At 59.3% G+C, this 22,605-nt stretch overlaps 2 protein-coding genes across 6 annotated transcripts in view; one reads left to right on the plus strand and one right to left on the minus strand.

Moving 5' to 3' along the window:
- The window catches only part of DTNBP1 (dystrobrevin binding protein 1), a 125,620-nt gene extending 116,901 nt beyond the window's left edge, over positions 1–8,719 (plus strand). For both annotated transcript variants that reach the window (XM_072813675.1, XM_072813676.1), the window contains 3 exons: positions 336–491; positions 7,208–7,351; positions 8,362–8,719. In XM_072813675.1, the coding sequence (XP_072669776.1) occupies positions 336–491; positions 7,208–7,351; positions 8,362–8,576 (515 nt within the window). In that variant the 3' untranslated portion in view covers positions 8,577–8,719. The remainder of the gene's footprint in view (positions 1–335; positions 492–7,207; positions 7,352–8,361) is intronic.
- Positions 8,720–9,210: 491 nt separating this feature from the next.
- The window catches only part of JARID2 (jumonji and AT-rich interaction domain containing 2), a 260,404-nt gene continuing 247,009 nt past the window's right edge, over positions 9,211–22,605 (minus strand). For all 4 annotated transcript variants that reach the window (XM_072813674.1, XM_072813671.1, XM_072813673.1 and 1 more), the window contains 9 exons: positions 21,573–21,691; positions 21,417–21,487; positions 19,919–20,033; positions 17,656–17,761; positions 16,683–16,865; positions 16,137–16,267; positions 15,640–15,823; positions 13,964–14,071; positions 9,211–11,171 (listed from right to left, as the gene is read on the minus strand). In XM_072813674.1, the coding sequence (XP_072669775.1) occupies positions 10,989–11,171; positions 13,964–14,071; positions 15,640–15,823; positions 16,137–16,267; positions 16,683–16,865; positions 17,656–17,761; positions 19,919–20,033; positions 21,417–21,487; positions 21,573–21,691 (1,200 nt within the window). In that variant the 3' untranslated portion in view covers positions 9,211–10,988. The remainder of the gene's footprint in view (positions 11,172–13,963; positions 14,072–15,639; positions 15,824–16,136; positions 16,268–16,682; positions 16,866–17,655; positions 17,762–19,918; positions 20,034–21,416; positions 21,488–21,572; positions 21,692–22,605) is intronic.

Below are 22,605 nucleotides of genomic sequence, written 5' to 3' on the forward strand. Positions count from 1 at the left end.
CTCATCGCAGGGATGTGTAGGCCTCAGGACGAAGCACCGGGTTCCACTCGAGTTAGGGGACAGGTCAGCGGAGAGGCTGGTGTTGGCAGATGAACAGCTGTTCTGTACAGAGTGGGAGATGTGGTGGGAAGGTCAGTCCAGGCAGGGGGACCAGCATAGACGGGCACGGCGTGCCGGTGACAGGAAGTGGCCCTTGCTGAGGGAGGGCAGGCTGCCTGCGGCCCAGTCGGGGCACGGGCACACGGGACACACTGGGCTCGGGGGGTACGTATTTATTCCCGTTTCCTGTCTGCGTCCCGTTTCAAACCCTGACCCAGAGTGTTGTGTTTCCTCAGCTGAACTCGATGCAGAGCACACCCAGAAGGCCCTGGAAATGGAGCACACCCAGCAAGCGAAGTTGAAAGAGCGGCAGAAGTTTTTTGAGGAAGCCTTTCAGCAAGACATGGAGCAGTACCTGTCCACAGGTTACCTGCAGATAGCGGAGAGGAGAGGCAAGTGGGGGCGACCGTGGCTGGCGGGGGGCGCAGTCCTCAGGAACCATTCTCGTCCCGGTCCCCAAAACTTGAAGTGGATGCATCTTGCCACATTTGTCTTGTCAGGGTTTTTGCACCTTCCTGTAGTTGAGGTACTTAGAAAACCTAAAATATGTGTTTTTGTTTTTTTTTTAAAGGGTAAAAAAAAAAAAAGGAAAGGCAGCATTACCTTTAATTCTACAGAATAATGTCCGTTACTATGTTAGGGGCGGTTCTTTCCAGTCTGAGGGTCTGTGGACCTAATTGGCATCACATGTACATACGTCTGGCTTGGTGTCTAGCTTAATGGCGCACGGGGATCCTTCCCAGGGTCCGTAAACATGCTTTCAAAGGGCAACGTCTTCGGCGCTGCATCTTCACCGTCAGGAGGTACACGGCGCTCCATTTAACCAGTGCCCTAGTTGGACAGGCCGATCCTGGTTGTGTGGTGAACATCTAGGTGCGTAACTGTTTGTCTGCATCTTGATGGTTCCTGAGAACAAAGGGAGCAGGGTCGGGGCCCCTCAGAAGGAGCACTCGGGGTGGCCGCTTCCATTCCCCTTGGGCAGGAGCAGCAGGTGGCTCAGGGCGCCCGGGGCGGGACAGAGAAGTGCCCAGGCCTTCCCTGCTCACCCGCACCCCTAAGAGCCCCTCGTCCGCGGATGTGCCAGTTCTCAGCCTTCATTCTCTCCCCGGGCCTGGGGTCCCCTGCCCCTCGCCACAGCCCCGATGTCCTTCCTGGTCCTTCCGTCCCGTGGCTTCCCCCAGGAGAGGTTAAAGAAATCAAAAAATGAGAAAGGAAAATAATGTAGAGAAAACAGATTAGAAGTGGTATCTGAATGCCCCAGAATGCACCAGAGGATGCTGTGTGGCCAGTGCTGCTTTTCTTACGGTGGCCGGACAGATTTGAACAACTGTCTCTGTGGACTTGGCGCTTTCCCTGTTGTACGCCAGTGGCCCGAAGTCTGTCTTCATCTGGAAAAGTTGGGCTGCATACATGGGATACTCATTTTCCCCAGTGTTTGGTGCTGGTTATGGACTGAGTGACCCGTTTGCTGTGAGGATTTGGGTCCTGTCCTGGGCAGGGGTGAGGAGGCCGTGGAGCACGAGCTGCCGTGACCGGCCACACACGGGGCAGCTTAACCTGCAGGCTCTGGAGGCTCAAGTCCAAGATCACGATTCTGGCAGGTTTGGCTCACAGGGGAGCCCTCTTCCTGGCTTGCAGCTCACTGTGTCCCCACCTGGGCCATGAGAGGCACCCCCCACACACCGGGCCTGTCTTTCTAGAGGGGCTAATCCCAGTGGGGGGGCCCAGCCCTCCCCACCTCATCTCGGCCTGCTCGCTTCCCAAGGGCCCCACCACCAGACACTGTCACACTGGGGTCAGGGCTTCAGCAGGAATCAGGGGGACACAGACATTCAGGCCATAAGGGACACGCACATCCTGGCACAGTCGCACTTAATGAGCCACTAGCAGGAGAGCCTGTGTGTTGGGGGCAGCAAAGGGAGCAGGTCCCTCTCCGCATCTGTTCAGTAGGCGTTCCCTGGGCACCTGTGAGCACGCTGCACATTTTTAGGCCCAGAGGAACAAAGAGAAAAATGAAAGTGCCTCTTAAGTCGCCCTTGTTCTCATGGGGGGTGGGGGGAGGCGGGGGTGAGCATGAAGACTCACTGAGCCGGGTGATGGGTGGGAGGAGCAGGATAGGTTCAGAGGTACCTCCTCCTGAGGACAGTGATCCCTCGGGACAGGGACCCTCTGTGGCTAGCACAGGGACACGCTCAGACACTCTTATTGGGTAGAGGTCAATTAAATATTAAGGAATTGGATTTTTATGGTTTTGGACACCTGAAAAATAACCTCCCTTCAAATTTCAAAGAAGGGCTAATTTTTTTTTAAGGTTAAAAAAAAATGGAATCAGGCACAGGTTGCCAATTTGTGTGGTTTTTGAAAGCACTGAAGAAGAAAATTGGAAGATTTGGGCTTTTTAGCTTTTCAGCTTTTCTGCTTCAGCTAGAGCTGGAAAGCCCTTCACAGATAACAAGTAGGCATCTCTCCACCGGGCTGTTCAGAGCCGCCCGGGACTTCCCGGCCTGGCGAGCCCCACGTGACTTTCGCTGAGTATTCATCTCCAAGGATGAACACGGGGATGTTTAATGTAGAAAAATCAGTCAAAATAAAATCCCCATAGTGAACATGGTATTTTGGACTCCCTCCACGAAATCAGAAATAGCATTCTGAATTATTCTCAGTGTCCAAAGCATCATTTTTAATTAAGACAAAGGCATGGAAAGTTTTATCCAGAAAAGAGTAAAGGGACATCTGTGGCCACCCTGGATCAGGGTGAGGCTGGAGAACCCATAGAGCACGGAGTGTCATGTGCTTGGAGGGGCATAAAGTCACCGCCGATGTGCCAAGCAGCAGAGGGGGCCCGGGAGCCACGTGCCCAGCAGCGGTGAGGGGGGGGGTCAGGGCAGGGGGGCCTGGTGCAGCCCTGACCCGGCTCCGTCTCCCACCCGACACCACTGGGGCAGTTAGCAATGAGCAGATCACCAAGGAGATGCCCTGCTCCTTATCCCCATGTTCCCACAGGGATCTCGGGCTGGGGGTGGGGGGCTGTCCTGGTGAACTAGCAGCTCAGTGAGGTCCAATCCTGGAGCCGGGGGCGCCCCCCCCCCCCCCCGGGCCCTGAGACGCCCTCACTCAGCCCTTGGATGTTCCAGGATGGACCCAGTGCCAGGAAAGAGGAGGAGGTGATGGGTGGGCTGGTGGTAAGATCAGCAAAGTTAGAAAAGATAGAATTAATAGATAAAAATACACCAAACTAAAATTTATAGAGTGTCCCCCCAGTGTGTGATCTTGAATGGAGCAGTGGCTCAAAGTACCACCGCCAGCTTACGGGTGTGGCTTTTAAAAACCCCAGTGAGAGTTTTATTTAGAACTTTGCAATTTACTATGACCTGTTACTGGCTTTCATTGAATTAGGAAGTATTTTAAAGAATCCAAAAAAAAAGAACTGAAAATGTTTCCAGATATAACATTTTAATATTTTACCATGTTTGCTTCAGATATTGTAAAAAAATGTCATGAAATATTCCAAACATACACAAAGGTATAAGGAATAATAGAAACACCCGTGTATAGCAACCAGCCAGCTCAGGAACTGCGCAGCAACGCCGAGGAAGGCCCCGACGGCCCCCCATACGCCCCCCCCCCCCCACCGTGCACGGCTGCGTGGGCTCCAGCGCGTGCCTGCTGCCTCAGTGGGCCTCCCGACCATCGTCCGCGCCGGCACGTTTCAGCCTCAACTGTTCATTTTCACTCTTAAATAGATCGATTCAGTGAATATACTGAAATTTCTTCACTGTGTTGATGGGGGTTTTAATGGTTTCACATTCTTTCTCATTAAAAACCCCACCGCAAGGGCGTTCTCGTGCGCCTCGGGGCTGCTCACACGCCGGCCCGGCCCGGGGGTTCGGGCTCTGGCGGGCCGCCCTTGGAGGACCGCTTCCTCGGGGGGGTCACGGGGACAGCGACCCCTGGGCCACTGGACGCGCTTGTCGTTCACCTGCTGGTTCTGTCCAGCTCCCGGCCCAGACGCCCGCGTGTCGTGACCCCGCCGCATCTCTGCCCGCATCTCTGCCGACGCTTGGGAGAGCCCGAGGCTCGCGCTTTGCCCGTCGGTGTGACGCGAGCTCTTACTTCGGTTCCGATCAGCGTTTCCTTGACGCTCGGGGCCCTCCGCCCGGGGCATTGGCCCTGCTGGTGGGGAGCGAGGCGGTCCCCTTCACCGCTGCTCGGCTCTGCCATCCTGGAGTGGCCTTGCTCGGCGCCTTTATTCTGTTGGGACCAGCGCATCCTGTTGTGGCTCGTCGTGTCTCACCAGGGCTCCCTCCCTCCAAGGACGGAGCACTAAGCAGAACGTGGCTACAACTGCGACTGACCACGTCCTGCTGTGCTTCCTTCGAAGCTTGCTGTGGTCTGGTCTCCACGTCACACTTGGCTCTTAAATCCACCCCAGTTGGCTTTTCTGCGGATCGTGAGGGAGGCCCCAGGCGGCCCTGCAGCTCTCCGGGGCCTCTGCTCTGTCCCGTCCCGTGCGTCCAGCCTGGAGCCCGGCGGCACCATCTTCATTCTCCAGTGAGCCGGGCTTCTCCGGGGCACCTGTGGCAGGGCCGCACGCCGGCAGGTTCCCAGGGCGGTTCACAGGGTTGGGGTCTAACTTGACCATTTGGGCTCCGGGTCTCAGGATTCTCGTCTGAATAAGGCAGTCAAGGCGATGAACGTCTCAGGAGGGTAAAGTTCACTTTTAACAGAATGTTACAGGCTTTGACAAGTAATAGGTTTCTTGGGTTTTTCCAGTTTTCCATTACAATTTATTTAACTTGTAAACTGTTTAGAAGTGTTTTTAAATAACGCGTGAAGGTGTTTGTAGCTACCCTTTGTTACTTCTTTGTGGTTGTGGAGAATGGGATTTTTTAAATTCAAGACAGAGTTTATCTTTCATGCGTACTTGAGAGCAAGATTCTAAACGTTCAGGTTCTGTGTGGACTCCCGGCATCTCGATATCTCTTCTCACTAAATTTCATTATTTGATGATGTGATTGTCCCAGAGGTACCTTAAGCCCTCGGTCCCCTCACGAGTATGGATTTGTTAGATCTTGTCTTTCTGCCGTTCGTTAAACAGCCACCAGGTAGGTGGTCTCACAGACGTTCTGGGTTGTCCTGGCAAACTGAGCCTCAGCACTGCGCTCTACCTCGGGGGTTTTTGCCTTCTCATAAAGTCTGTTTTGTTGCTTCTCATGTTTGTTTCTTTTGATGTCCGTATGTTCCAGGAGCATCTCCTACAAACAGAAAACAGCTAGATTTTTATCCCGTTAATTCAGTGTTATAACCCGGTACACCTGGCAAATCTGATTCCTTCACTTTACGGAGATGACTGGCGTCCCTGGCTTCATTACCGTCTTACTTGGTGCGAGTCCGACACTTTGAATCCAGTTTTCCTGTCCCACTCCTGCTGAGAATGGGACAGACAGACAGGACAGGGGGCCTTAAACCTGCAGTGAGAGCCAGGCCAGCAGCGGGAAAGGCCCCGCTGCCAGGCCTCCTCGTCCACAGAGCAGAACCCACCGGTTTCCCACCTCCTGGCACCTCCACGGGCGCCCGTGTGACCTGGGGGTGCTGTGGCACGGTGACGCCGCAGGGTCCGTACCCTGGCTCAGCCCGTGCTCACCGCGTGGCTGCAGGGGGCCACCGAGGCTCTAGAAGCTTCCCCAGCTCATGGACAGAAAGGACATGGTGTCCGTGCACACGTCAGCGCCGGTGGGCCACGGTGCTGCCCCCGCGGTGACCGGGCCCTCCCTCGCCCCCTCCGCTCCATCCCGCTCGTTCCCCCCGTGCTCCCAGGACCCTCCGCGGAGCAGCCTCCTTGTGGCTGGACCTGCCCTCCAGGGCCTGGCACCTGGGGCCCTGTCCCGAGGCTGCAGCCCTGTGAGCGGCTGTCGGATGCTCAGTCTTAAATCCATTTAATGTCCTGAAACTTTAGAGATGACGTTTATCGCCTCTTCGAGCTGCGTAGGGCACCGTCTCCCGGCTTTTATTGTTACTGAAAAGCTGCAGGCCTAGTGACGTCCCCCCTGCCTCCTCTGCCCTCCTGTCGGCAGAATCCTCACCCCTCGGACGGTCACTGCCCCCCCTTCTCATCTTGGAGCCGTGACCCTGCTCAGCCGTGTTTTCCAGCTGTTTCTGTGCAGCCTGCTCGCTGTAGCTTGCGCACTGGAGCGGCCCTCACTGATCTTCGGATTAACTCCTGCCCTGAGTTCTGGAGTTTGGTGATGGAAATATTCACGTCTGGAAGTTTATTTGGCTTCTTCTCAAGTATTTGTTTTCAACCTGTTGTTTTTTGATTCCATCTTTTAAGTTCATTAAAATACTCAGCCTTGGGGAGGGGGTGTCACACTGAGCGGGTTTCTGCTGACACCCCCCACACACACACTCCGTGAGCGAGCCCTGGACCAGCTCCATTGCTGTGTTTACGTTACTGGCATTACTGGAGCGTTACTGGGAGCCGCAGGCCTAAGGGTGTTTTGCATCCAGAAATAACGTGCTTCTGCTGGGCACCGTCACGCCTGGGGTGATGAAGTCAACTGGCCTGCGGTTTTGGGGACCACAGAGAGGCTCCAGATGCAGGAGGCACCCCCCACCCCTAGACCCAGGCTGACCCCCCCAAGGGGGTCGATTTTGGACTGTGGCCGGTCGTTTTCTCTAACCTGTGCTTTAGCTGCAGGGACCCGGTAGTGCCACCCGGCCAGCCTGCAGCTGCCCAAACCTTGGCTGCTGTTCAGACCGAGAGGCCCCGAGGGCGAGGACAGTGTTGACCATGACGATGGAGTCTGGGGCCCTCTGTGGGCAGGGAGGTCACGGACCACGTGGCTGTGTGCGACGGCCCCACTCCCAGCCACACCTGTCAGCACGCGGCTGGCAGTGAGCAGGGAAACTGCCACAAGGGTCTGAACGACACGGCCACCAGGGCTGGTGGGGTCAGAGTGCTGGACCGGGAGGGGTCCTTCCTGTTTTAGGTGGTTTCGAGGGGACGTACCTTACACACAGGGCGGACTGTGCAGGCCTGGCGCACCTGAAGCTCACCTTTTAGCGGCTTCTTGAAGTGTCCTTTCCTCTCCCGCCCGTGTCTTCCCAGAGCCCATGGGCAGCATGTCGTCCATGGAGGTCAACATCGACATGCTGGAGCAGATGGACCTGATGGACATCTCTGACCAGGAGGCCCTGGACGTCTTCCTGAACTCCAGCGCTGAAGACAACACGGTGCCGTCTCCGGTCTCAGGTGGGGAGGACAGCTTGCACCAGCTCTACCACACCCCCCGTGTCCCTGCGGAGGGAAGACCTCCGAGGCCTGTGACTGGGCCGTGCGGGTCTTGCCGCCGCCGCGTTGCCGCACCCACGGGGCATCATGAGGCGAGGGGCGCGCGGGAGGCTCAGTCACCAGGGCCCAGGCGGCTGCATTCAGGTTGTGAGCACCTCTTCCGGCTGGTTAGTCCCTGGGGCAGGGGCTCCCGCGTGGTTCGCCCTCCATCCCGCCCCCCCCCCTCCCCCGGCCCCCAGCAGGTGTTACCTGGGCTCTGGCTCAGCCTGGGCTCCTAGTTCCAGAAATAGCTGCAGCCCTGTGGGCAGCTGGCTGCCACTCTCTGCCTTCCCCTCATGGGGCTTCCTGGCTATGTCCCTCCTGAGCCCCAGGAGAGCTCCTCCTGAGTCCTTACCTGGGTCAGGTGGGAGAGCCTGCCTGCCCCTCCACGTACAAACAACGGGGGCAGCCCTCTGGCAGCACGCTGACCCCCCCCCCCACCAGCCATGGGGTCCCCACCTCGCAGTCAGACTCCAGCTTTCTTGCCACCCGGTATAGCCGCCCACTCCTCCTCGAGGCAGTGCTCCCCTCGTCCCGGGTGTGCCGAGGCCCATGCACAGAAGGTGGGGACACGGGGAGCAGCATGAGTCCCTTCCCCAGAGGCAGGGACAGGTGCACAGTGACCCCAACACCTCAGACCCCCCTTCTGGTTCCCATGACCTTGGAGAACTGCTAAAAGACCAGGGAGTTCTCTTAGGATTCCTCCCGAGGATCTAAAGATGTCCAGGTAGCCGAGGTGACACGGGACGTGCCCCTGAGAAATGCAGCATGTGCTTCGGCATCGTGTCTGTCTCTGGCCCCCGTCGGGAGGTTTCTGGACCTGTCCCAGGGACGGAGGGTCCGCACGGGGCCCCAGCTCCTCACCCTTGGAGGGACGTCTTCAAGGGCCGTTCTCTGCTGCGGGACCCCATGGCATGGTCTTCACTCCGCAGGGCCTGGCTCAGGGGACAGTCGGCAGGAAATCACGCTCCGGGTTCCAGATCCCGCCGAATCGCAAGCTGAGCCTCCTCCCTCGCCGTGTGCCTGCCCTGAGCTGGCCGCCCCGGCCCCCGGCGACGGTGAGGCCCCCGTGGTCCAGTCTGACGAGGAGGGAGTCGAGGTGGACACTGCCCTCGCCACGCTACACAGCGACGACAGCGACTCGTAGGTCCGCGTGTCCGGGCAGGTGCGGCCGCACGGAATGTCACCGAGGAGGCAGGTGCTTTTGTGACAGGAGGCTCTTGGCTTTTACTCAGTTGCCAATAATGTGTGAGAAACTAAGACAGCCGACAATAAAGCTTGAGGACTTCATACCGAGCGAGTGCGAGGCCAGTTTGTGCGGAAGGGCTCCTAGATCGGCCCGCCGGGCCGTGGGCCACACCGGAGCCCGCGTCAGGAGGCTCGGTGTGGCCTCCCTGCCTCGGCTCGGGGGACGGAAGCCCTTTGCAGACGGTAGATTGTGCTTCACCTAGAACACAGCCTGGTCAGCTTGGGTTTCCAGCTGCGGAGGTTGGAGTCCACAGTCCCCCGGGCGCCCCGACTCTCGGAGCGCACCCCCCGGGCCCAAGGGAGGAGCACTGGGCCCAGAGGGCGGGCGGCCCCGGAGAAGTGCCCGGTGGACGGCGGCCGTGAGGCTCTGCGCCCGGGGCTGCGGCTGGGGTCCAGACCACTGCCAGCGGCAGACGGGGAGCCGACTCCCGAGGTGCCGGGGCTCCCCGGCCTGGCTGTGGGGCTGGGGGCTTGGCCCGGTTACCAGAAAAGAAAGTTTGTCTCATTCACTCATCTTCCACAAGACAGACAAATAGCCAAAAAACTTTGATTTTATTATTAAACCTTGTAGTACAAACCTGAAAAGTAAACAAAAAACTGGCAATAAACAACATGAAGTCTTCCCTCCCGCGGGAGGAGTGCAGAGCAGCGCTAATAAATTAAATGTCAAACTGTAAGCCATAGGCAGAAGTTTACTGTCAAAAAGAGGGAAAGTACACAGCAAGGCCATAAAAACCGGACAACCACATTGGAAAACACTTGACTCTGTTTATGTAATTGTTAAATATTCCAAAAACAGTTCAGTCTTCTGCAACAACAACCAACAAAGTGTATCACAGGACGCTCCTGACAGTCCCACTGGCAAGCTCAGTGCAACAGGGGTAGCTACGGGCTCGGTGGATCCAATTACGAAACAAAGAACAGCTTGTGAAAACAGTTCCCTTTTTTATTCCACACGTACTGTACACACAACCGGAGAAGGGCAACAGCTACTCCATTATTATTTTTGTTGTTGTTGTTCAGTGATGTAAGCAGCACTTATAAATGTTACAAGAAAAACCCTGTAAGCATCCAATCCACCCGATGAAGAAACGGAAACGTAAGGCTTTTTCTTCATCTTGTCTTCGCGCCCTCCCCACCCCCCACCAAGAAAAAGGCTCAAGTATTTAAAACAATTTACAGGCGTATGTACAAAAGGGATGGGATTCTTTTTTTTTCTTTTTTTTTCTTTTTGTTACAACATGGAGAGAAAAAATAGACAAGATGAGCGCAAATGCATTTTCACATTCAAAAAAGAACTGCAGACCTCCTAGTGGCTCTAAGTGTGACCGTCAACGAAACGAATTTAAAAGAAAGAAAGATTAATGCTGACTTGTGAAGGTGTAAAACAAGCGGTGAGATGGAGACGGAATGTTAGAAAGATTGCACATCTATGACGAAGAAGCACTTACGGCTTCGATCACTTTTTTTTTCCTTTTTTGTTTTTTTTTCTCTTAAGGATGCTATTGAAGGGTTTTTGATAAAGTAGCCAACAGCACCAAAAAATAACAGAATGGATTTCCTAATGAAATCAGGCACAGGTGTCCCTCACGTGACCCCTCCAAGGCAGGCAGTCGTCTTCTCCCGCTCTCCTCTTTTCCAAAAACAGATGCATAGTGATGTGCTGGTAAAGAGAACCTCGGCGCTCCTCTTCCGCGTTTTGCCTCGGCTCTGCCTTCAGCTGCCGTGACCGCCCCAAGACACAGAATGGGGGTTCTCCGGTTTTTAAAATTACAAACTCATTTTGCACATGACAGAAGAAAAGACAGCCAAAGTAAAGCCATTTCTTTTCAAGTTTTGTGGTGTGTGTGTGTCTCCTATCCCTTTTCCTCTCTAGAAAAATCTGCTCACATGACTTGATGGTTTTTAAAATTTGTTCTCCAAACTTCACCCTCTTCAAAAATGGGTTAAAAAGCCTTTTTTCCCCCAAGTTACCAAAGAAAACAAAACAAAAACAAAAACAAAACAAAACAAAAAACCGAAAAGGCTTTTTTTCAGCCACAGGGGCGATACAAATTAATACAGCCCCTCAAGGGTTTTTAAAACAGTGAATATACGGCAGTTTCAAAAATCTGACTGCAGTATCTAGGTATTCTAAGTACAAAAAAAAGTTCAACAGTTTAATGCTAAAACAAAATTAGTTCTCTAAAACCAGAAGAAAATCTTCTTTAGAGCTAGTGCAAAGACAGCTTGTATCCTACAGCAAGTACTCCAAACTAGAATATAATAATTACAAAAAAATATATATCAATCGACACGGGTGTTGGCATCTTCACGACGAGCTCGAAGCACTTTTGGATGAACTGGAGGATGAAAGCCGGGATGGCGGCACGTCCACGGTCGCTCTCTTGCGGGGCCCTCTTTTTGGTGTAGGTTTACTGAGACAGTTCTCGATGCTGCCGTTCTTACCAGATACTTTGCCGCAGATCTGATTGACCAGGCTGATGATCTGCTCCTGTTTTGGGTCAAAAGGAAGACCGTGAATCACCCGGATCAGCACCGTCCCGGGAGCACCCAGGGGAAGGCTTTGCAGGGGACCTGCTGGCGGCCTGCAGGGGTCCCCTCACTCACACCCCAGGGTCGAAGGCTCTCGTCTCCCAGAGAAACGCCTGCAAGTCCGCACCTCCACGTTGCACCCCTGCGCCCCCACCCGCGGCTGCAGGAAGCCCTGAACTCCAGGAGGTGGGGGAGCCGCACACTCAGCTCCCCGCGCGGCCTCCTCACCTCCTCACAGGGCCGGGGCCAGCCAGGCGGGTCACCGCCCACGGCCCTTTCCCAGCACCCGCCCCCACCCCATCCCCCCACCGGGGCCTGGCTCAGCGCAGAGACGGAGCTCAGCTCCCCCACACCAGGCGTCTCGGAGGGAGACCCGGGGCTTGGGCTCTGGCCACTTGCCGCCCGCACGGTGACCAGCGCCTGAAGCTGTTGCAGCCCAGCCACCACCCTGACGCTGGAGCCTCCCCCTTCACCTGGTCGGGCCCAGCAACACACTCGTCTGCTCAGAAATACGTCCGGTGCTCCCTCCTCCTCGGCGCTGGGAGACCGCTCTCAAGCATTCTCAAAATTCGGTCAAGGGAACCCTCAGCCACTGGCATCAAGGATGTTTTTGTAACGTCAACACAACTCTGAACCACCGAGTTTTACAAGAAACCACGGGGCAGAATCCCAAATTGGCACGTGGCCTGACCTGCACCTCGTGAGCACCTCCCCTGGACGAGGGATGGAGGGGCCGTGGGCACACGGGATGGGAGTGGCCAGCGCTGTACTCAAAGGCCCGGGCCGGCGCAGTCCCAGGTGGGCCCTCCAGCAACAGGGGTGGAGGTGTTAGAGGTGAAGGAAGGAAGCATCTGGAGGAACGGGGTGGCACGTTTATGAAGGCGCCGCCGCGCCACGTGCGAACTGCTTGCGGTCAGCCTGCTGCTGGAGGGCGAACAGCTGCTTAGCACCCACTGCAAGCGGCCGGTGCCCCTCGCCGTCCCCCTCTGTCCCCCCGGCTCCCTGGGATCCCCACACACGGACTACCCAAGACCTGTGGGCCTCACAAGCCATTTCAGAAGCCCAAGCCAGAGTCAGCAAGTCCCTGGGTCACACACACTCACTGTCAACCGGAGGGAGCGGTTCCGGATTCATTCACTAGCATGAGGCCCACGGCCAAGGAGGCGGCTTCTCGCGCCCTCCTCGTACCAAAACCAACTTGAGGTTAAGCGTCAGGCGGACCTACGGACTGGGTTCCGCCCAGTATTCCGGTCGCCCAGGACACCTGCCCACACGCAGGTCCAGGAGGCTGGAGACCGAAGGACCCGTGTTGGGGCGCCTCCAAGTCCTGCGGGCCGAGCCCCCGTGCTGGCCGCTGAGCTCCACAACCCGCCCCCCACCCCCCCCACCCCCCCACCACGCCGGGCTGTCCTGACTCTGGTTTGTCCGAACAGGGTCAGGGATTCGCGGTTGAAGTGAAGCAGCAGGGAGGACAGTGCTTACTGCCCTCACCCAACACGCGTGCACCTCTTTCTGCCAAAGGCTCACCTGCTCTGAGCCACAGCCTGAACCCCGGGAAGCAGGGCCCCCTGGTCCACCCCCCGCTTCCGCCAGGCCTCAGCAGAGCAGGACCAGCCACTGGGGACGTGGGGGGTGGAGGGGCTCGGGGCGCACGCGGCCTGCGGAAGGAGGACTGGTCCTCCAGGAGACAGCGGGAGGGCCTGGGGCCGGGAATGGTGAGCTGGGGCCTCCAGGGGCAGGGCCTTGCGCTCCAGGAGGCCGCTGCGTGGAAGGCGGGTGCATGCGCCACCCACGGCAACCCAGGGGGTCACAAGCAACTGGCCCCGGAGGGCACAGCCCCAGGGATCAAAGGAAGCCCCACCACCCGGGGGTCTGACCTGCTGTCCACACGAGCGGCACAGGGCTGGGCTTGGGATGGAGGCGGTGGCTTTCCCACAAGACAACGTGAGGCGCAGAACCAGGGGAAGGGACGAGGGTGTGTGTGGGGGGGGAGAGACCACGAGAGGGGATCACGGGGGGCACGAGGGCGCAGGAGCGGCGAGAGCCGGCCAGCCCTGGGCCCTGTGGAGTCAGATGCTGAAAGAGGCCTCCGGGCTTCTGCTCAGAAGCCTGCGTGAGGACAAGCAGGGCCCGGTCTCGTGTGCCTCGGGGACAGGGAGGCCCACCGGGTGCTGGTGACACCCACGCCCAGGCGCCCACAGCGCCCACCCCAACCCGGGGCCGGCTGGCACGCGGGCACAGGGGCCCCAGGTGTCAGCCCAGGTGCGGGAGTCTCACCACACCCCCCTCGGCCGGGGACCGGGGAAGGGCAGATTCATCTCGTGTCTCAGAGGCCCTGCGGGGCTTCAGGGGGAAGGTGCTCGGGCCCCAGCCCCGTCCCCCCACAGCAGGCGGCTCTGAGGCCCTACCCCCCAGCGCAGTCATGGCTGCTCGCGGATGGCCCAGGACCCGGCCGTCCCCCCAGGTCCGTCTGTCCCGTGGTGGGGGCGCAGGTCGGCACCCAGCCCTGGCGGCACCATCCCTGGTCTCCCAGGCCAGCCCCCGGGCCCTGAACACAGGTCCCTGGGACGCGGGGCCAGGGCGGCCACGGAAGCGGGGGCAGGGCTGCCGTGAACAGGAAGAGGAACCCCCAATGACACAAGGTCCGTCGAAGTAAAAGGCTTTTCTGGTCGGGGTTCGTGGGCTCCTCCAGCTCCGGCCGCAGCAGGCCCGCCACACCGACGCAGGGCCTGGGGCGCACCGCGGACTGACCTCGTCGTAGCGGTACATCAGCTTCAGGCCTCGGCAGGACTTCTGCTTCTCCACGTGGCGCAGGGCGCACTCCAGACAGAACACCACGTTCTCGTTCTCCTGCACGACCTGCGGGGACAGCGGGCCTGAGGACCGGGGCAGAACACCCGCCAGGCAGGGGCCTCACGCCCAGGCCGAGGGGCGGCAGGCGGGCCGGGCTGTGCAGGGCCGCTGGTTTGCGGGGGGGCCCTCGCCCCGCCCCCCAGTCCTGGCCTCCAGAGAAGGGATGGCGCTGCCTCCACACGCGTCTCCAGACGCACGGGGTTGACGTGCGCTTCCAGAAAGACGCGGGGGCAACACCTGGCTGCCCGAACAAGCTGTAGGGGTGAGGAGCCAACACTGACGGGAGGAAACCCATCACCTTTTAAGGACACTGGCTCTCACAGAAAGACGCAAAACCCAGGAAACTGGAACAAAAATACCAGCAGCAAAAATCATAATATCTTTTTTCTACCTGCAAGTTCAGGATGGGGATGGCTTGTGCCCTCTCACAACCGGTGAGGCTGGCGGGAAACGCCTGGGGACAGCTGCAGCCCCGCCCCCCCCCCCGACCCCGGTCTCCAGGACAGCCAAGAACAAGCCCCGGGAACAGGCCGGTGCCCCGCGCAGGGTCGTGACCGCATCTTCCAGGCTCACGGTCCCCGCAGAGGGTCCCCATCCCGACACAGGCCTGCAGGGGCTTTTGCCAGTGCCGCTCACAGAACAGCTCTAAGATCGGGGACATGCTAGTGACCTGCTTGCCTAGGAACGTGGCTCTCGATTTACCTTTTTAAAACTACCTCGGAAAACACCTGCCGGGCAGAAGTAGCCACAGGCCGTCCTGGACTCAGGAGATTACGTCCTGAGGGGCCACAGGGCTCGAAACACCCTTGGGCTGAAATGCAGGGAACGCACCCACCTCCGCATCACGGCATCACCACGGCTCGGGCTCCACGCCCACAGCTGGGCCTAGTCACCCAGCACAAAGCCTGTGTGGGCAGAGGGTGCCCACCGGCTGCCGCCCTGCCCTGACCGCTGTGCTGAGGGGGAGGACGCGGAGCGCGGGGCGGCCGGGAGCTGCAGCCCCCAGGGTGCCCACTGCACAGAGGATCAGGCGGGGACGAAAAATAGACATTTGAGCCCAGGCTCTACTGAGTGCAGAGCAGAGACCTCAAGAGTCCCCATCTGTGTGCACGATGGGACCCCCGTGCCCCGCCCCGCTCACAGGTCCTCCCCCCAGAATGTCAGAAGGGGGCCGCATTTGGAGACAGGGCCTTTGGAGAGGCCACTGAGGTACACGGCGGCCCTGGGGCAGGCCTCGTCCCCTCAGGACGCCGTCCTTACAAGAAGTCACGACAGCGGCACACGTGCCAGTCGAGGACGGAGCCTCTGAGGGCACCGCAGGCCAGCCCCGCCCGGCCCCCAGAGCGGAGAGCCCGCCCCCCGCCGCCCGAGCTCCGCGTATGGACTTGGCCACAGCGTTGGCGGACGAACGTGGGTTCCCCCTCCTGCCGGCCTTCGGGCTTGACTGGCAGCAGCCACGGCAACTGGGGCGCCGGGCAGGGGTGGGGGCGCCGCGCGAGCCCCGAGCCCCGACCCGCGGCCGCACCTGCTGCGGGAGCGCACGTGCCCCGCCGAGGCCCGGCCCCCAGGCTCACCATGGACAGGTAGCACAGGTGCTGGCAGACCTGACACCTCCTCTCCGACGTCTCCAACTGCAGCCACTTTCGAGGCTTTTTCTTGCCATCCGCCATGGCGCCGTTGCTGTCGTGGCTGCCGTAGCGGGCGGACGAGTGGAGGCCGGCCTCGAACAGCTGCCGCCGCTGCCGCAGCTCCGTATCCCTGCGCACGGAGCGGGGCGGGTGTCGGGGCGGGACCAGGACATCGTGCACCTGGGCCTCTGGGAGGCGGCGCTGCAGCCCATCCACCCTGGGGCTCCTCCGACGCCCCGCACCGCACTCAGCCGACCCAGGGCCGGGTGGCAGCAGGGGGGCGGCACCGCAGCGCCTGGGGCCCACCACCCTCCTTCCCTCTGGAGGCCGCCCTCCTGCCTCCTCCCTGCAGGTCAGCACTTCCGACCTGGAGCCTCGGGCCTCCGGAGGGAAAGGGAAGGGGATCCAAGCCCTCGCTCCCCCCAGAGGGGACCCCATATTACCTGAGCTCATCCAGAAGGGCGGAGATGGTACTGAGAGTGGGGCCATTCTCCTTCTTCGCTTCCGCTTGTGCAATCTGGTAGAGTAACTTCTCCATGGAGAATGGCTTGGCTATATGGCGACGCTTCATTTCCTGGAAGGGGTGGTCGCGGGGCCTTATTAGGGCGGCTGTCTGCCCTCGTTTGGATGGTCGGGGCGGCGGGCTGGCTGAATTCCCAAACCCTGAATTCCACGTGGGTCCAAAGCAACTGAAAACCCTACAACCGTCCTGTGTGCCCGCTGGGAGGTCGGCACCAACAGCAGGAAAGCCCTCTGGAGTGGGCACACGCTTCCTGCCAGGGCACGTTCCCCTTAACTCCTCGTGTGATGCCTTCCTGCTGCCGGGTACAGGTCACAGAACCCAGAACCTGTCAGATACTGACTCTCCCCTTCCCTAGAGAGAACCCTGCTGCCCGGGAGAGCCCTCGAAGGAGGTCCTGAAACTCCACGTTCCCTCCAAGCAGACCGGGGTGTGAGAGCTGCGCTGGCGTGCACTGGCCCAGCCCTACCTTGGCCGTCTCGAAGCCCATACTTGTCCACTGGGTGGTGGCGAAGTGCACGGTCTCGGAGACGCTGTAGCCGCAGCACACTTTGGACACAAAGGAGCCCGGGAAGCAGACGACAAACTGGCCACTCTGCTGCACGGTCCTGTGCACCTTGATCCCCTCCTTGCACAGCACCTCCGGGGAGATCTAGGGGCACAGGCTGGGCTCAGGAGCACCCCTGGCTGTCGCCCCCTGACCACCGCCCACGGAGCTGCCCCCACCTCTAGGATAGCCCTGCGGCCACCCCAGGACACAGCCCATCCCCAGCAGGCGTGTCAGCACACACACCTGTTCTCCAGGGGGACCTTCAGGGCTTAAGAAGGGGCGTGCGTGCCAGGACCTAAATTTAATGTAAAGGTCTGGTTCTCCTTTAGGAAAGACACGTAATTCCCAAAAGAAGAACAAGGCTCTAAGTTGATCCTGGCGCAAGAGGGTCACAGTCACTGTGACTACACAGCCCGGTCCCCACGTGGCACGGCAGGGTTGGCACGGGGTAAGTTCACCCCAACCAGGAGGCCACAGGGTGGCCTTAGGGCCCAGAACACAGCCCAAGGGACTCCCAGGGACTCAGCAGGCCCAGGACTTCCCGCGAACGCAGTCAGAAGCCTTCACGTTCGCTCCTGTGGTGCTGAGTGCTCCTGGCCAGTGGGCCGGCCAGCCTGGCTCCCCACAGCTGGGTCCCCCAGGATACCCCGTCCTCCATGTACAACACAGCAGGCCCTAAACGGAGGCCAAGGCTCCCTGGACGAGCCTTGAACCCTGTCATCTGAGGAGAGAGCTTCCCCAGTTTGACTTTCAGGACAGAGGACATTTCCCAGTGTCCTCTTTGCCTCTGAAGGGCAGGTGGGCATGGAGAGTGACTTTCTCCAACAGCCCCAAGTCCCCGCTCCGCCCAGACGCTTGCCCCCGGGTCCGCAGCCGCAGCAGCAGGCCCTACCATGACGTTGCTCTCCAGCATCTGCAGCCCTGGGGTACCGTTGGCCTGCAGCAGCGTGTGCACCACGTCTTCGAGCTTGTTCTCCTCCTCAGCAGGAATGCAATACCTGGGACGTTGGGAAACACGGGCAGAGCAGAGCCTTGACAAGGACCCTCTGCCCAGGGAGCTCGTGCTGAGCGCCCCACACCCTCCCCCCAGGGAGACGACCAAGCCCGGGCCTGCGACTGCGTCCCCCTGAGTGGCCCAATGGCAGCGGCAGCGGGAGACTCGTTCCTCTTGTGCAGAGCTGACCTACGTGCGAGCCAAAAACACCTTCACGCCCAAAGCAGACGTTTAGAGTGCCCAATGAATCAGATGCGTGCGCGCGCGCACGCGCACACACACACACACGTGCAAACTCTGCCAGCCTCTGCTAAGGGCTCTAAAGCTGCGGGGACGTGCAGGTCCAGGCAGCTGATCCCCCCGGAGCAGCCTCACAGGACTTGGTGCACCCAGGACACGCAGGCCCCGGTGCACCAAGGGAGCCGTGGCCAGAGCCCAGCACCGTGAGGTGGGACGGGGCCGGGCCAAGGTGGGGACAGCGCGGAGCCTTCTGGCTGCACCGAGGAGCCGGCAGGGATGGTGAGGGGAGGCTGGCGCTGTGGGCAGACCGTAGCAGGAGAGCCTGGGCCCAGCCCGTGTCGCGGGGAGCGCGGAGCTGTCGCCAGCGGCCCATGAAGGCCCACTCCCGGAGCGGCCTGACCAGGCCACAGGCCGACGAGGACACTGACCTCCAGTAAAAATCGAAGCCGCATGACAGCCAGGAGGCTCGCGTCACCGGTCACTGCCCACCACAAAACCAGCTGCAAACTTCCACCTTCCCACAGGCCATCGGCGTGGTCGGCGGCGGGGAGATCAATACTCAGAGGCCAGACCCTGGCCTCAGCTGCCGAGTACAGGGGCAGCCCGGCATCATAGTCACATTTCCTACAAATGCTTATGTCACTTCAACGCCAGTGTATCCTGTCCTGATCTGTGCCCTAAATCCGGGGTTTCTAACCTAAATGACAGGTTTCCAGAAAAACCACATGCCAAGTTGTCTGATCAGATCTCTTACTCATCAGTGGGGTTTCCACGGATGTCTTCCAAAGGCTGACGTTTCCCCACCTCTAACTCAGGGTCGGGCAGTCGGGATGGACCCACGAGCCCGGCAGCTCACCCCCCACCCTGTGGAGCGGGGCTGGTGTGGAACTCCATGGAACCCCGTGGAACCCCAGGCCGTGCCAGGTGTTGCCACAGAAGCTTGTCCGCTGGGAACAGCAGGCCTGGCACGGCCCCAGGCCACCTGCTCGGCCTTCCTGGCCCCCCTTCCTAGGTGGGGCAGCCCCCACGGGGGTCCCTCAGCCCTGCACCAGGCCTCTGCACTGAGCCTACATATGGGAACCTGGCCCGAGGGCAGGGAAGTCGTGATGCCCAGGCTGCTGCAGACACGGCCCCTCAATAGACAACATGAGTCGTTAAGACTGCTGTCCTTTAATAAGGGCTGCTCGCCCTGTCAGGACAGCAAATGCAGTTATGGGGGACGGATGAGGTGTTCCTGGCCCATCAGATGACAGGGCAGCCTGCTATCTGCTGTCATGTCCTATCTGCCACCAGGAAGGAAGGGCTGGGGGGAGCCAGCTGCAGCCCGGGATGCACAAGGGCTGCCAGGTGAGGGTCCCAGGTGGGCACCCGGGCAGTGGCAGGAGAAACCCGGGTCTCTCCACAGCAGGGCCCCCCTCCCAGTGGCACCCAGTCTGCAGCATGGCAGGTCAGAGGACTGACTACATGGGATGCTGAAAATAACCCCACACGAGGCCCGAGAGGGACTGTTTACACTGCAGGGGGAGGGGGGTGCGATGGGGACGCAGTGAGCACCACGGGCCACCTCTCTGCAACACCCTAAGGGTTCTCACCCCGACATGGTATAAAGTCCTAAGACACCACCAAGTGATGCCCTAGAGGAAAAACCAAGGGTAAGCAGGCAGCTGGCAGAAGGAACAGAAACAGCGAGAAGCACCTGAGAAGATGCTCAACCCGGCTCACCGACCCGACGCTGCAAGCCTCCTACACCTCGCCACCTCCGGCGCTTCCCACAGAGCTAAGAAATCCTGGGAGCCCCGGGCCAAGCCATGTGGGCAAGGCCTGAGGGCGGTCCGCTGCCGAGGGAGGGGCGGCCTCAGGAACTCTCCAGAATCTTCGCCCACCTGTCCGCCCCCAGGCGCCCCGCGGCCAGTGTACTCACCAAATGCAGTCAGCACCAGTGTGTAAGTAGTCAATATAGGGAAGGTGGTTTTGGTCTCGAGACCAGCATGAGGTAGAAAAGACCATGCCAATGTTTAGCCAGGGAATTGTCACTCCTGCAGGGGGAGAGAAAGGCATTAGGAGGACGGCACCAGGGTGTCTGGGTGGGGGCGACGGGAAATCACTGCCTGCTTCCCACACAGGGAGGACAGACGGACACAGGACTCGATATCAGGGGACACCGGTGAGAAGAGAGTACTGGCTCCCCCCTGCCTGCTTTGCAGATAGGAAGCCAAAGTTCCAAAAGAGTGCTGAACACCTCTCAGGGGCGCCTGGGGGGCTGAAGCGTCTGCCTTCAGCTCAGGTCCTGATCCCGGGGTCCTGGGATCGAGCCCCATGTTGGGCTCCTGCTCAGCAGAGAGCCTGCTGGAGATCCTCTCCCTCTGTTCCTCCCCCAAGCATAAATAAATAAATAAGATCTTAAAAAAAAAAAAAAAAAAAAAAGACTACCTCTTAATCTGTGAGTTAAGTTGGGAAGCAAGATGGCCCCAGGAGCAGGACCACGATGATCACTATCAGCCACCAGCCCACACCGTAGCCGCTGAACCTCAGGACAAAGAACGGACCCGCCAACCTGGACCCCGGCGTGCGCTGGCCAAGGAAGCACAAAACCCTGCCGCGTGCGGGAGCCTTGGGGACTCAGCCGCCCCCGTCGTGTGCAGGGCCCAGACCACCTTTCCCAGGGGACCAGCCCTCGGGGACCACGATGCCCAGAACACCTGCTATCACTACCATTCTCCACAATCAAATGCCCTACGGCGTCGGGACATTAGATTTGAAAACCAATTCAAGATGAGAAGCTGGCACTGAGCATCTCCCAGCACCTAGACTCTACCGTCTGGTTCGCCTTTCCACAAGTTCACAGATGTCAACCGACCCAGTTCTCGTTTTTTCTAAAGACCAGTGTTTCCGATACACATGCTCTACACCATTCCCTGTCCCTTCTGGTCACGTGGGCTGGTGCCTGCTGGGCCAGCTGCCCAAGGCACAGTCTCAGGACCCCAGAGACCGCAGCCACATCGGGGCACTGGGGCTCCATCAGGTGAGCATCCACCTCTCAGTTTCAGCTCGGGTCACGATCTCGGGATCGTGGGATCGAACCCCATGTTGGACTCTGCACTCAGCAGGGAGTCTGCTTGGGTTCTCTCCCTCCCCCTCTTGACTCTGCTCTTCTTTCTCTTAAAAACAAGAACAAACGGGCATTCCGGATGGCTCGGCGGTTTAGCGCCACCTTCAGCCCAGGGCGTGATCCTGGGGACCCGGGATCGAGTCTCACATCAGGCTCCCTGCATGGAGCTTGCTTCTCCCTCTGCCTCTGTCTGTGCCTCTTTCTCTGTGTGTCCGTGTTTCTCATGAATAAATGAATAAAAATCTTTTAAAAAAAAAAAAAAAAAAAAAAAAAAAAAACAAGAACAAGACGGCGGCCAGAGCAGGCTTACCAGGTACAGCACCGAGGTGACGCAGGATGGATCCTGTGTTATTGGGGAGGACGGTGAGGTTCCATCCATGCCTGCAGAGGAAAGCAGACGGGCATCAGACTGGGAGGAAGGGCCCCATCTGGTCCCCAGAACGCAGACAAGAGCATCCCACGTTACCTTGAAAACGGTTCTGACTTCCCCACAGGGAACCCGCTGCCGTGCGTATTCGTGTCGACCTTGCCGCAGTGCACGGCCACGTGGCAGTCCTTCTCTTCCACTAACCTCCAGTACTCTTGCTGTGGGGAGAGGAGACGCCCGGTCAGCAGCCACACCGCACGCACGCCACGGGGATGCCCACATGCCATGGAGGGGCCCACCACACGACAGCCGCCGAGAGCCCCCAGCAGAGCGCAGGGCAGGACGGCAAGGATCGGTCCCCTCGGGGGTCCGTCCCCAGAACCGAGGAGGGGCTCAAGCAGATTTCTGTACGCCGTGTTCACAGCAGCCCTGCTCATGAAAGCCACACATGGGAGTAGCCGGGGTGCTCGGGTGAACAAGATCCATACGACAGGGGGCCCAGCCTTCCAATGGAACAATGTTCTTCACTCGTGCTTTGCCCACGGACAAACCTTGAAGGCCTCACGCTCTGGGAAATAAGCCAATCACACAACAGGACAAGTGCCACATGGTTGCACATATGTCAGCAGAGTCAGAGGGAACAAACGCTGGCAGTGGGGGGTTAGTGTTCAACGGGCACAGGGAACAAGCTATGTGTCCTTCGTGCCACACATGGGAGCAAGCCCGGTGGTCGCGGACGACCCCACGGCACACTCCCTCCACCTCTTCACCCCACGGAGTCCCAGCCCTTTCTGCTGACGTCTCCCACAAAAGCCACGAGCACTCTGGAAGCCACGGTGACAGCCACGTGTCCCAGATTCAGGGCGCAGCGGACAATGTGGCTGATGGGACATGGCTGGGGTGGGGACAGCGCAAAGCTGGGGCAGGGAAGGGGTCAGGCCATGGTGTGGTATTCAAAGGGGGCGCCCAGGGTAGGGAGCTGGGGAAGCCTGTGCAGATCAGGGACCTAAAGCCTAAGGGAAGCAGGACACTGGAGGCCAAAATGAGACAAGGCGTCCCCCTAACTGGGAAGCCTGAGCAGCGGGGTAGCCGCTCCTGCCCTGGGCCTGGAATGGGTGCGGCCCGAGGTGTG

This window comes from Canis lupus, chromosome 37, assembly GCF_048164855.1.
Source record: "Canis lupus baileyi chromosome 37, mCanLup2.hap1, whole genome shotgun sequence".
NCBI classification, from domain to species: domain Eukaryota; kingdom Metazoa; phylum Chordata; class Mammalia; order Carnivora; family Canidae; genus Canis; species Canis lupus.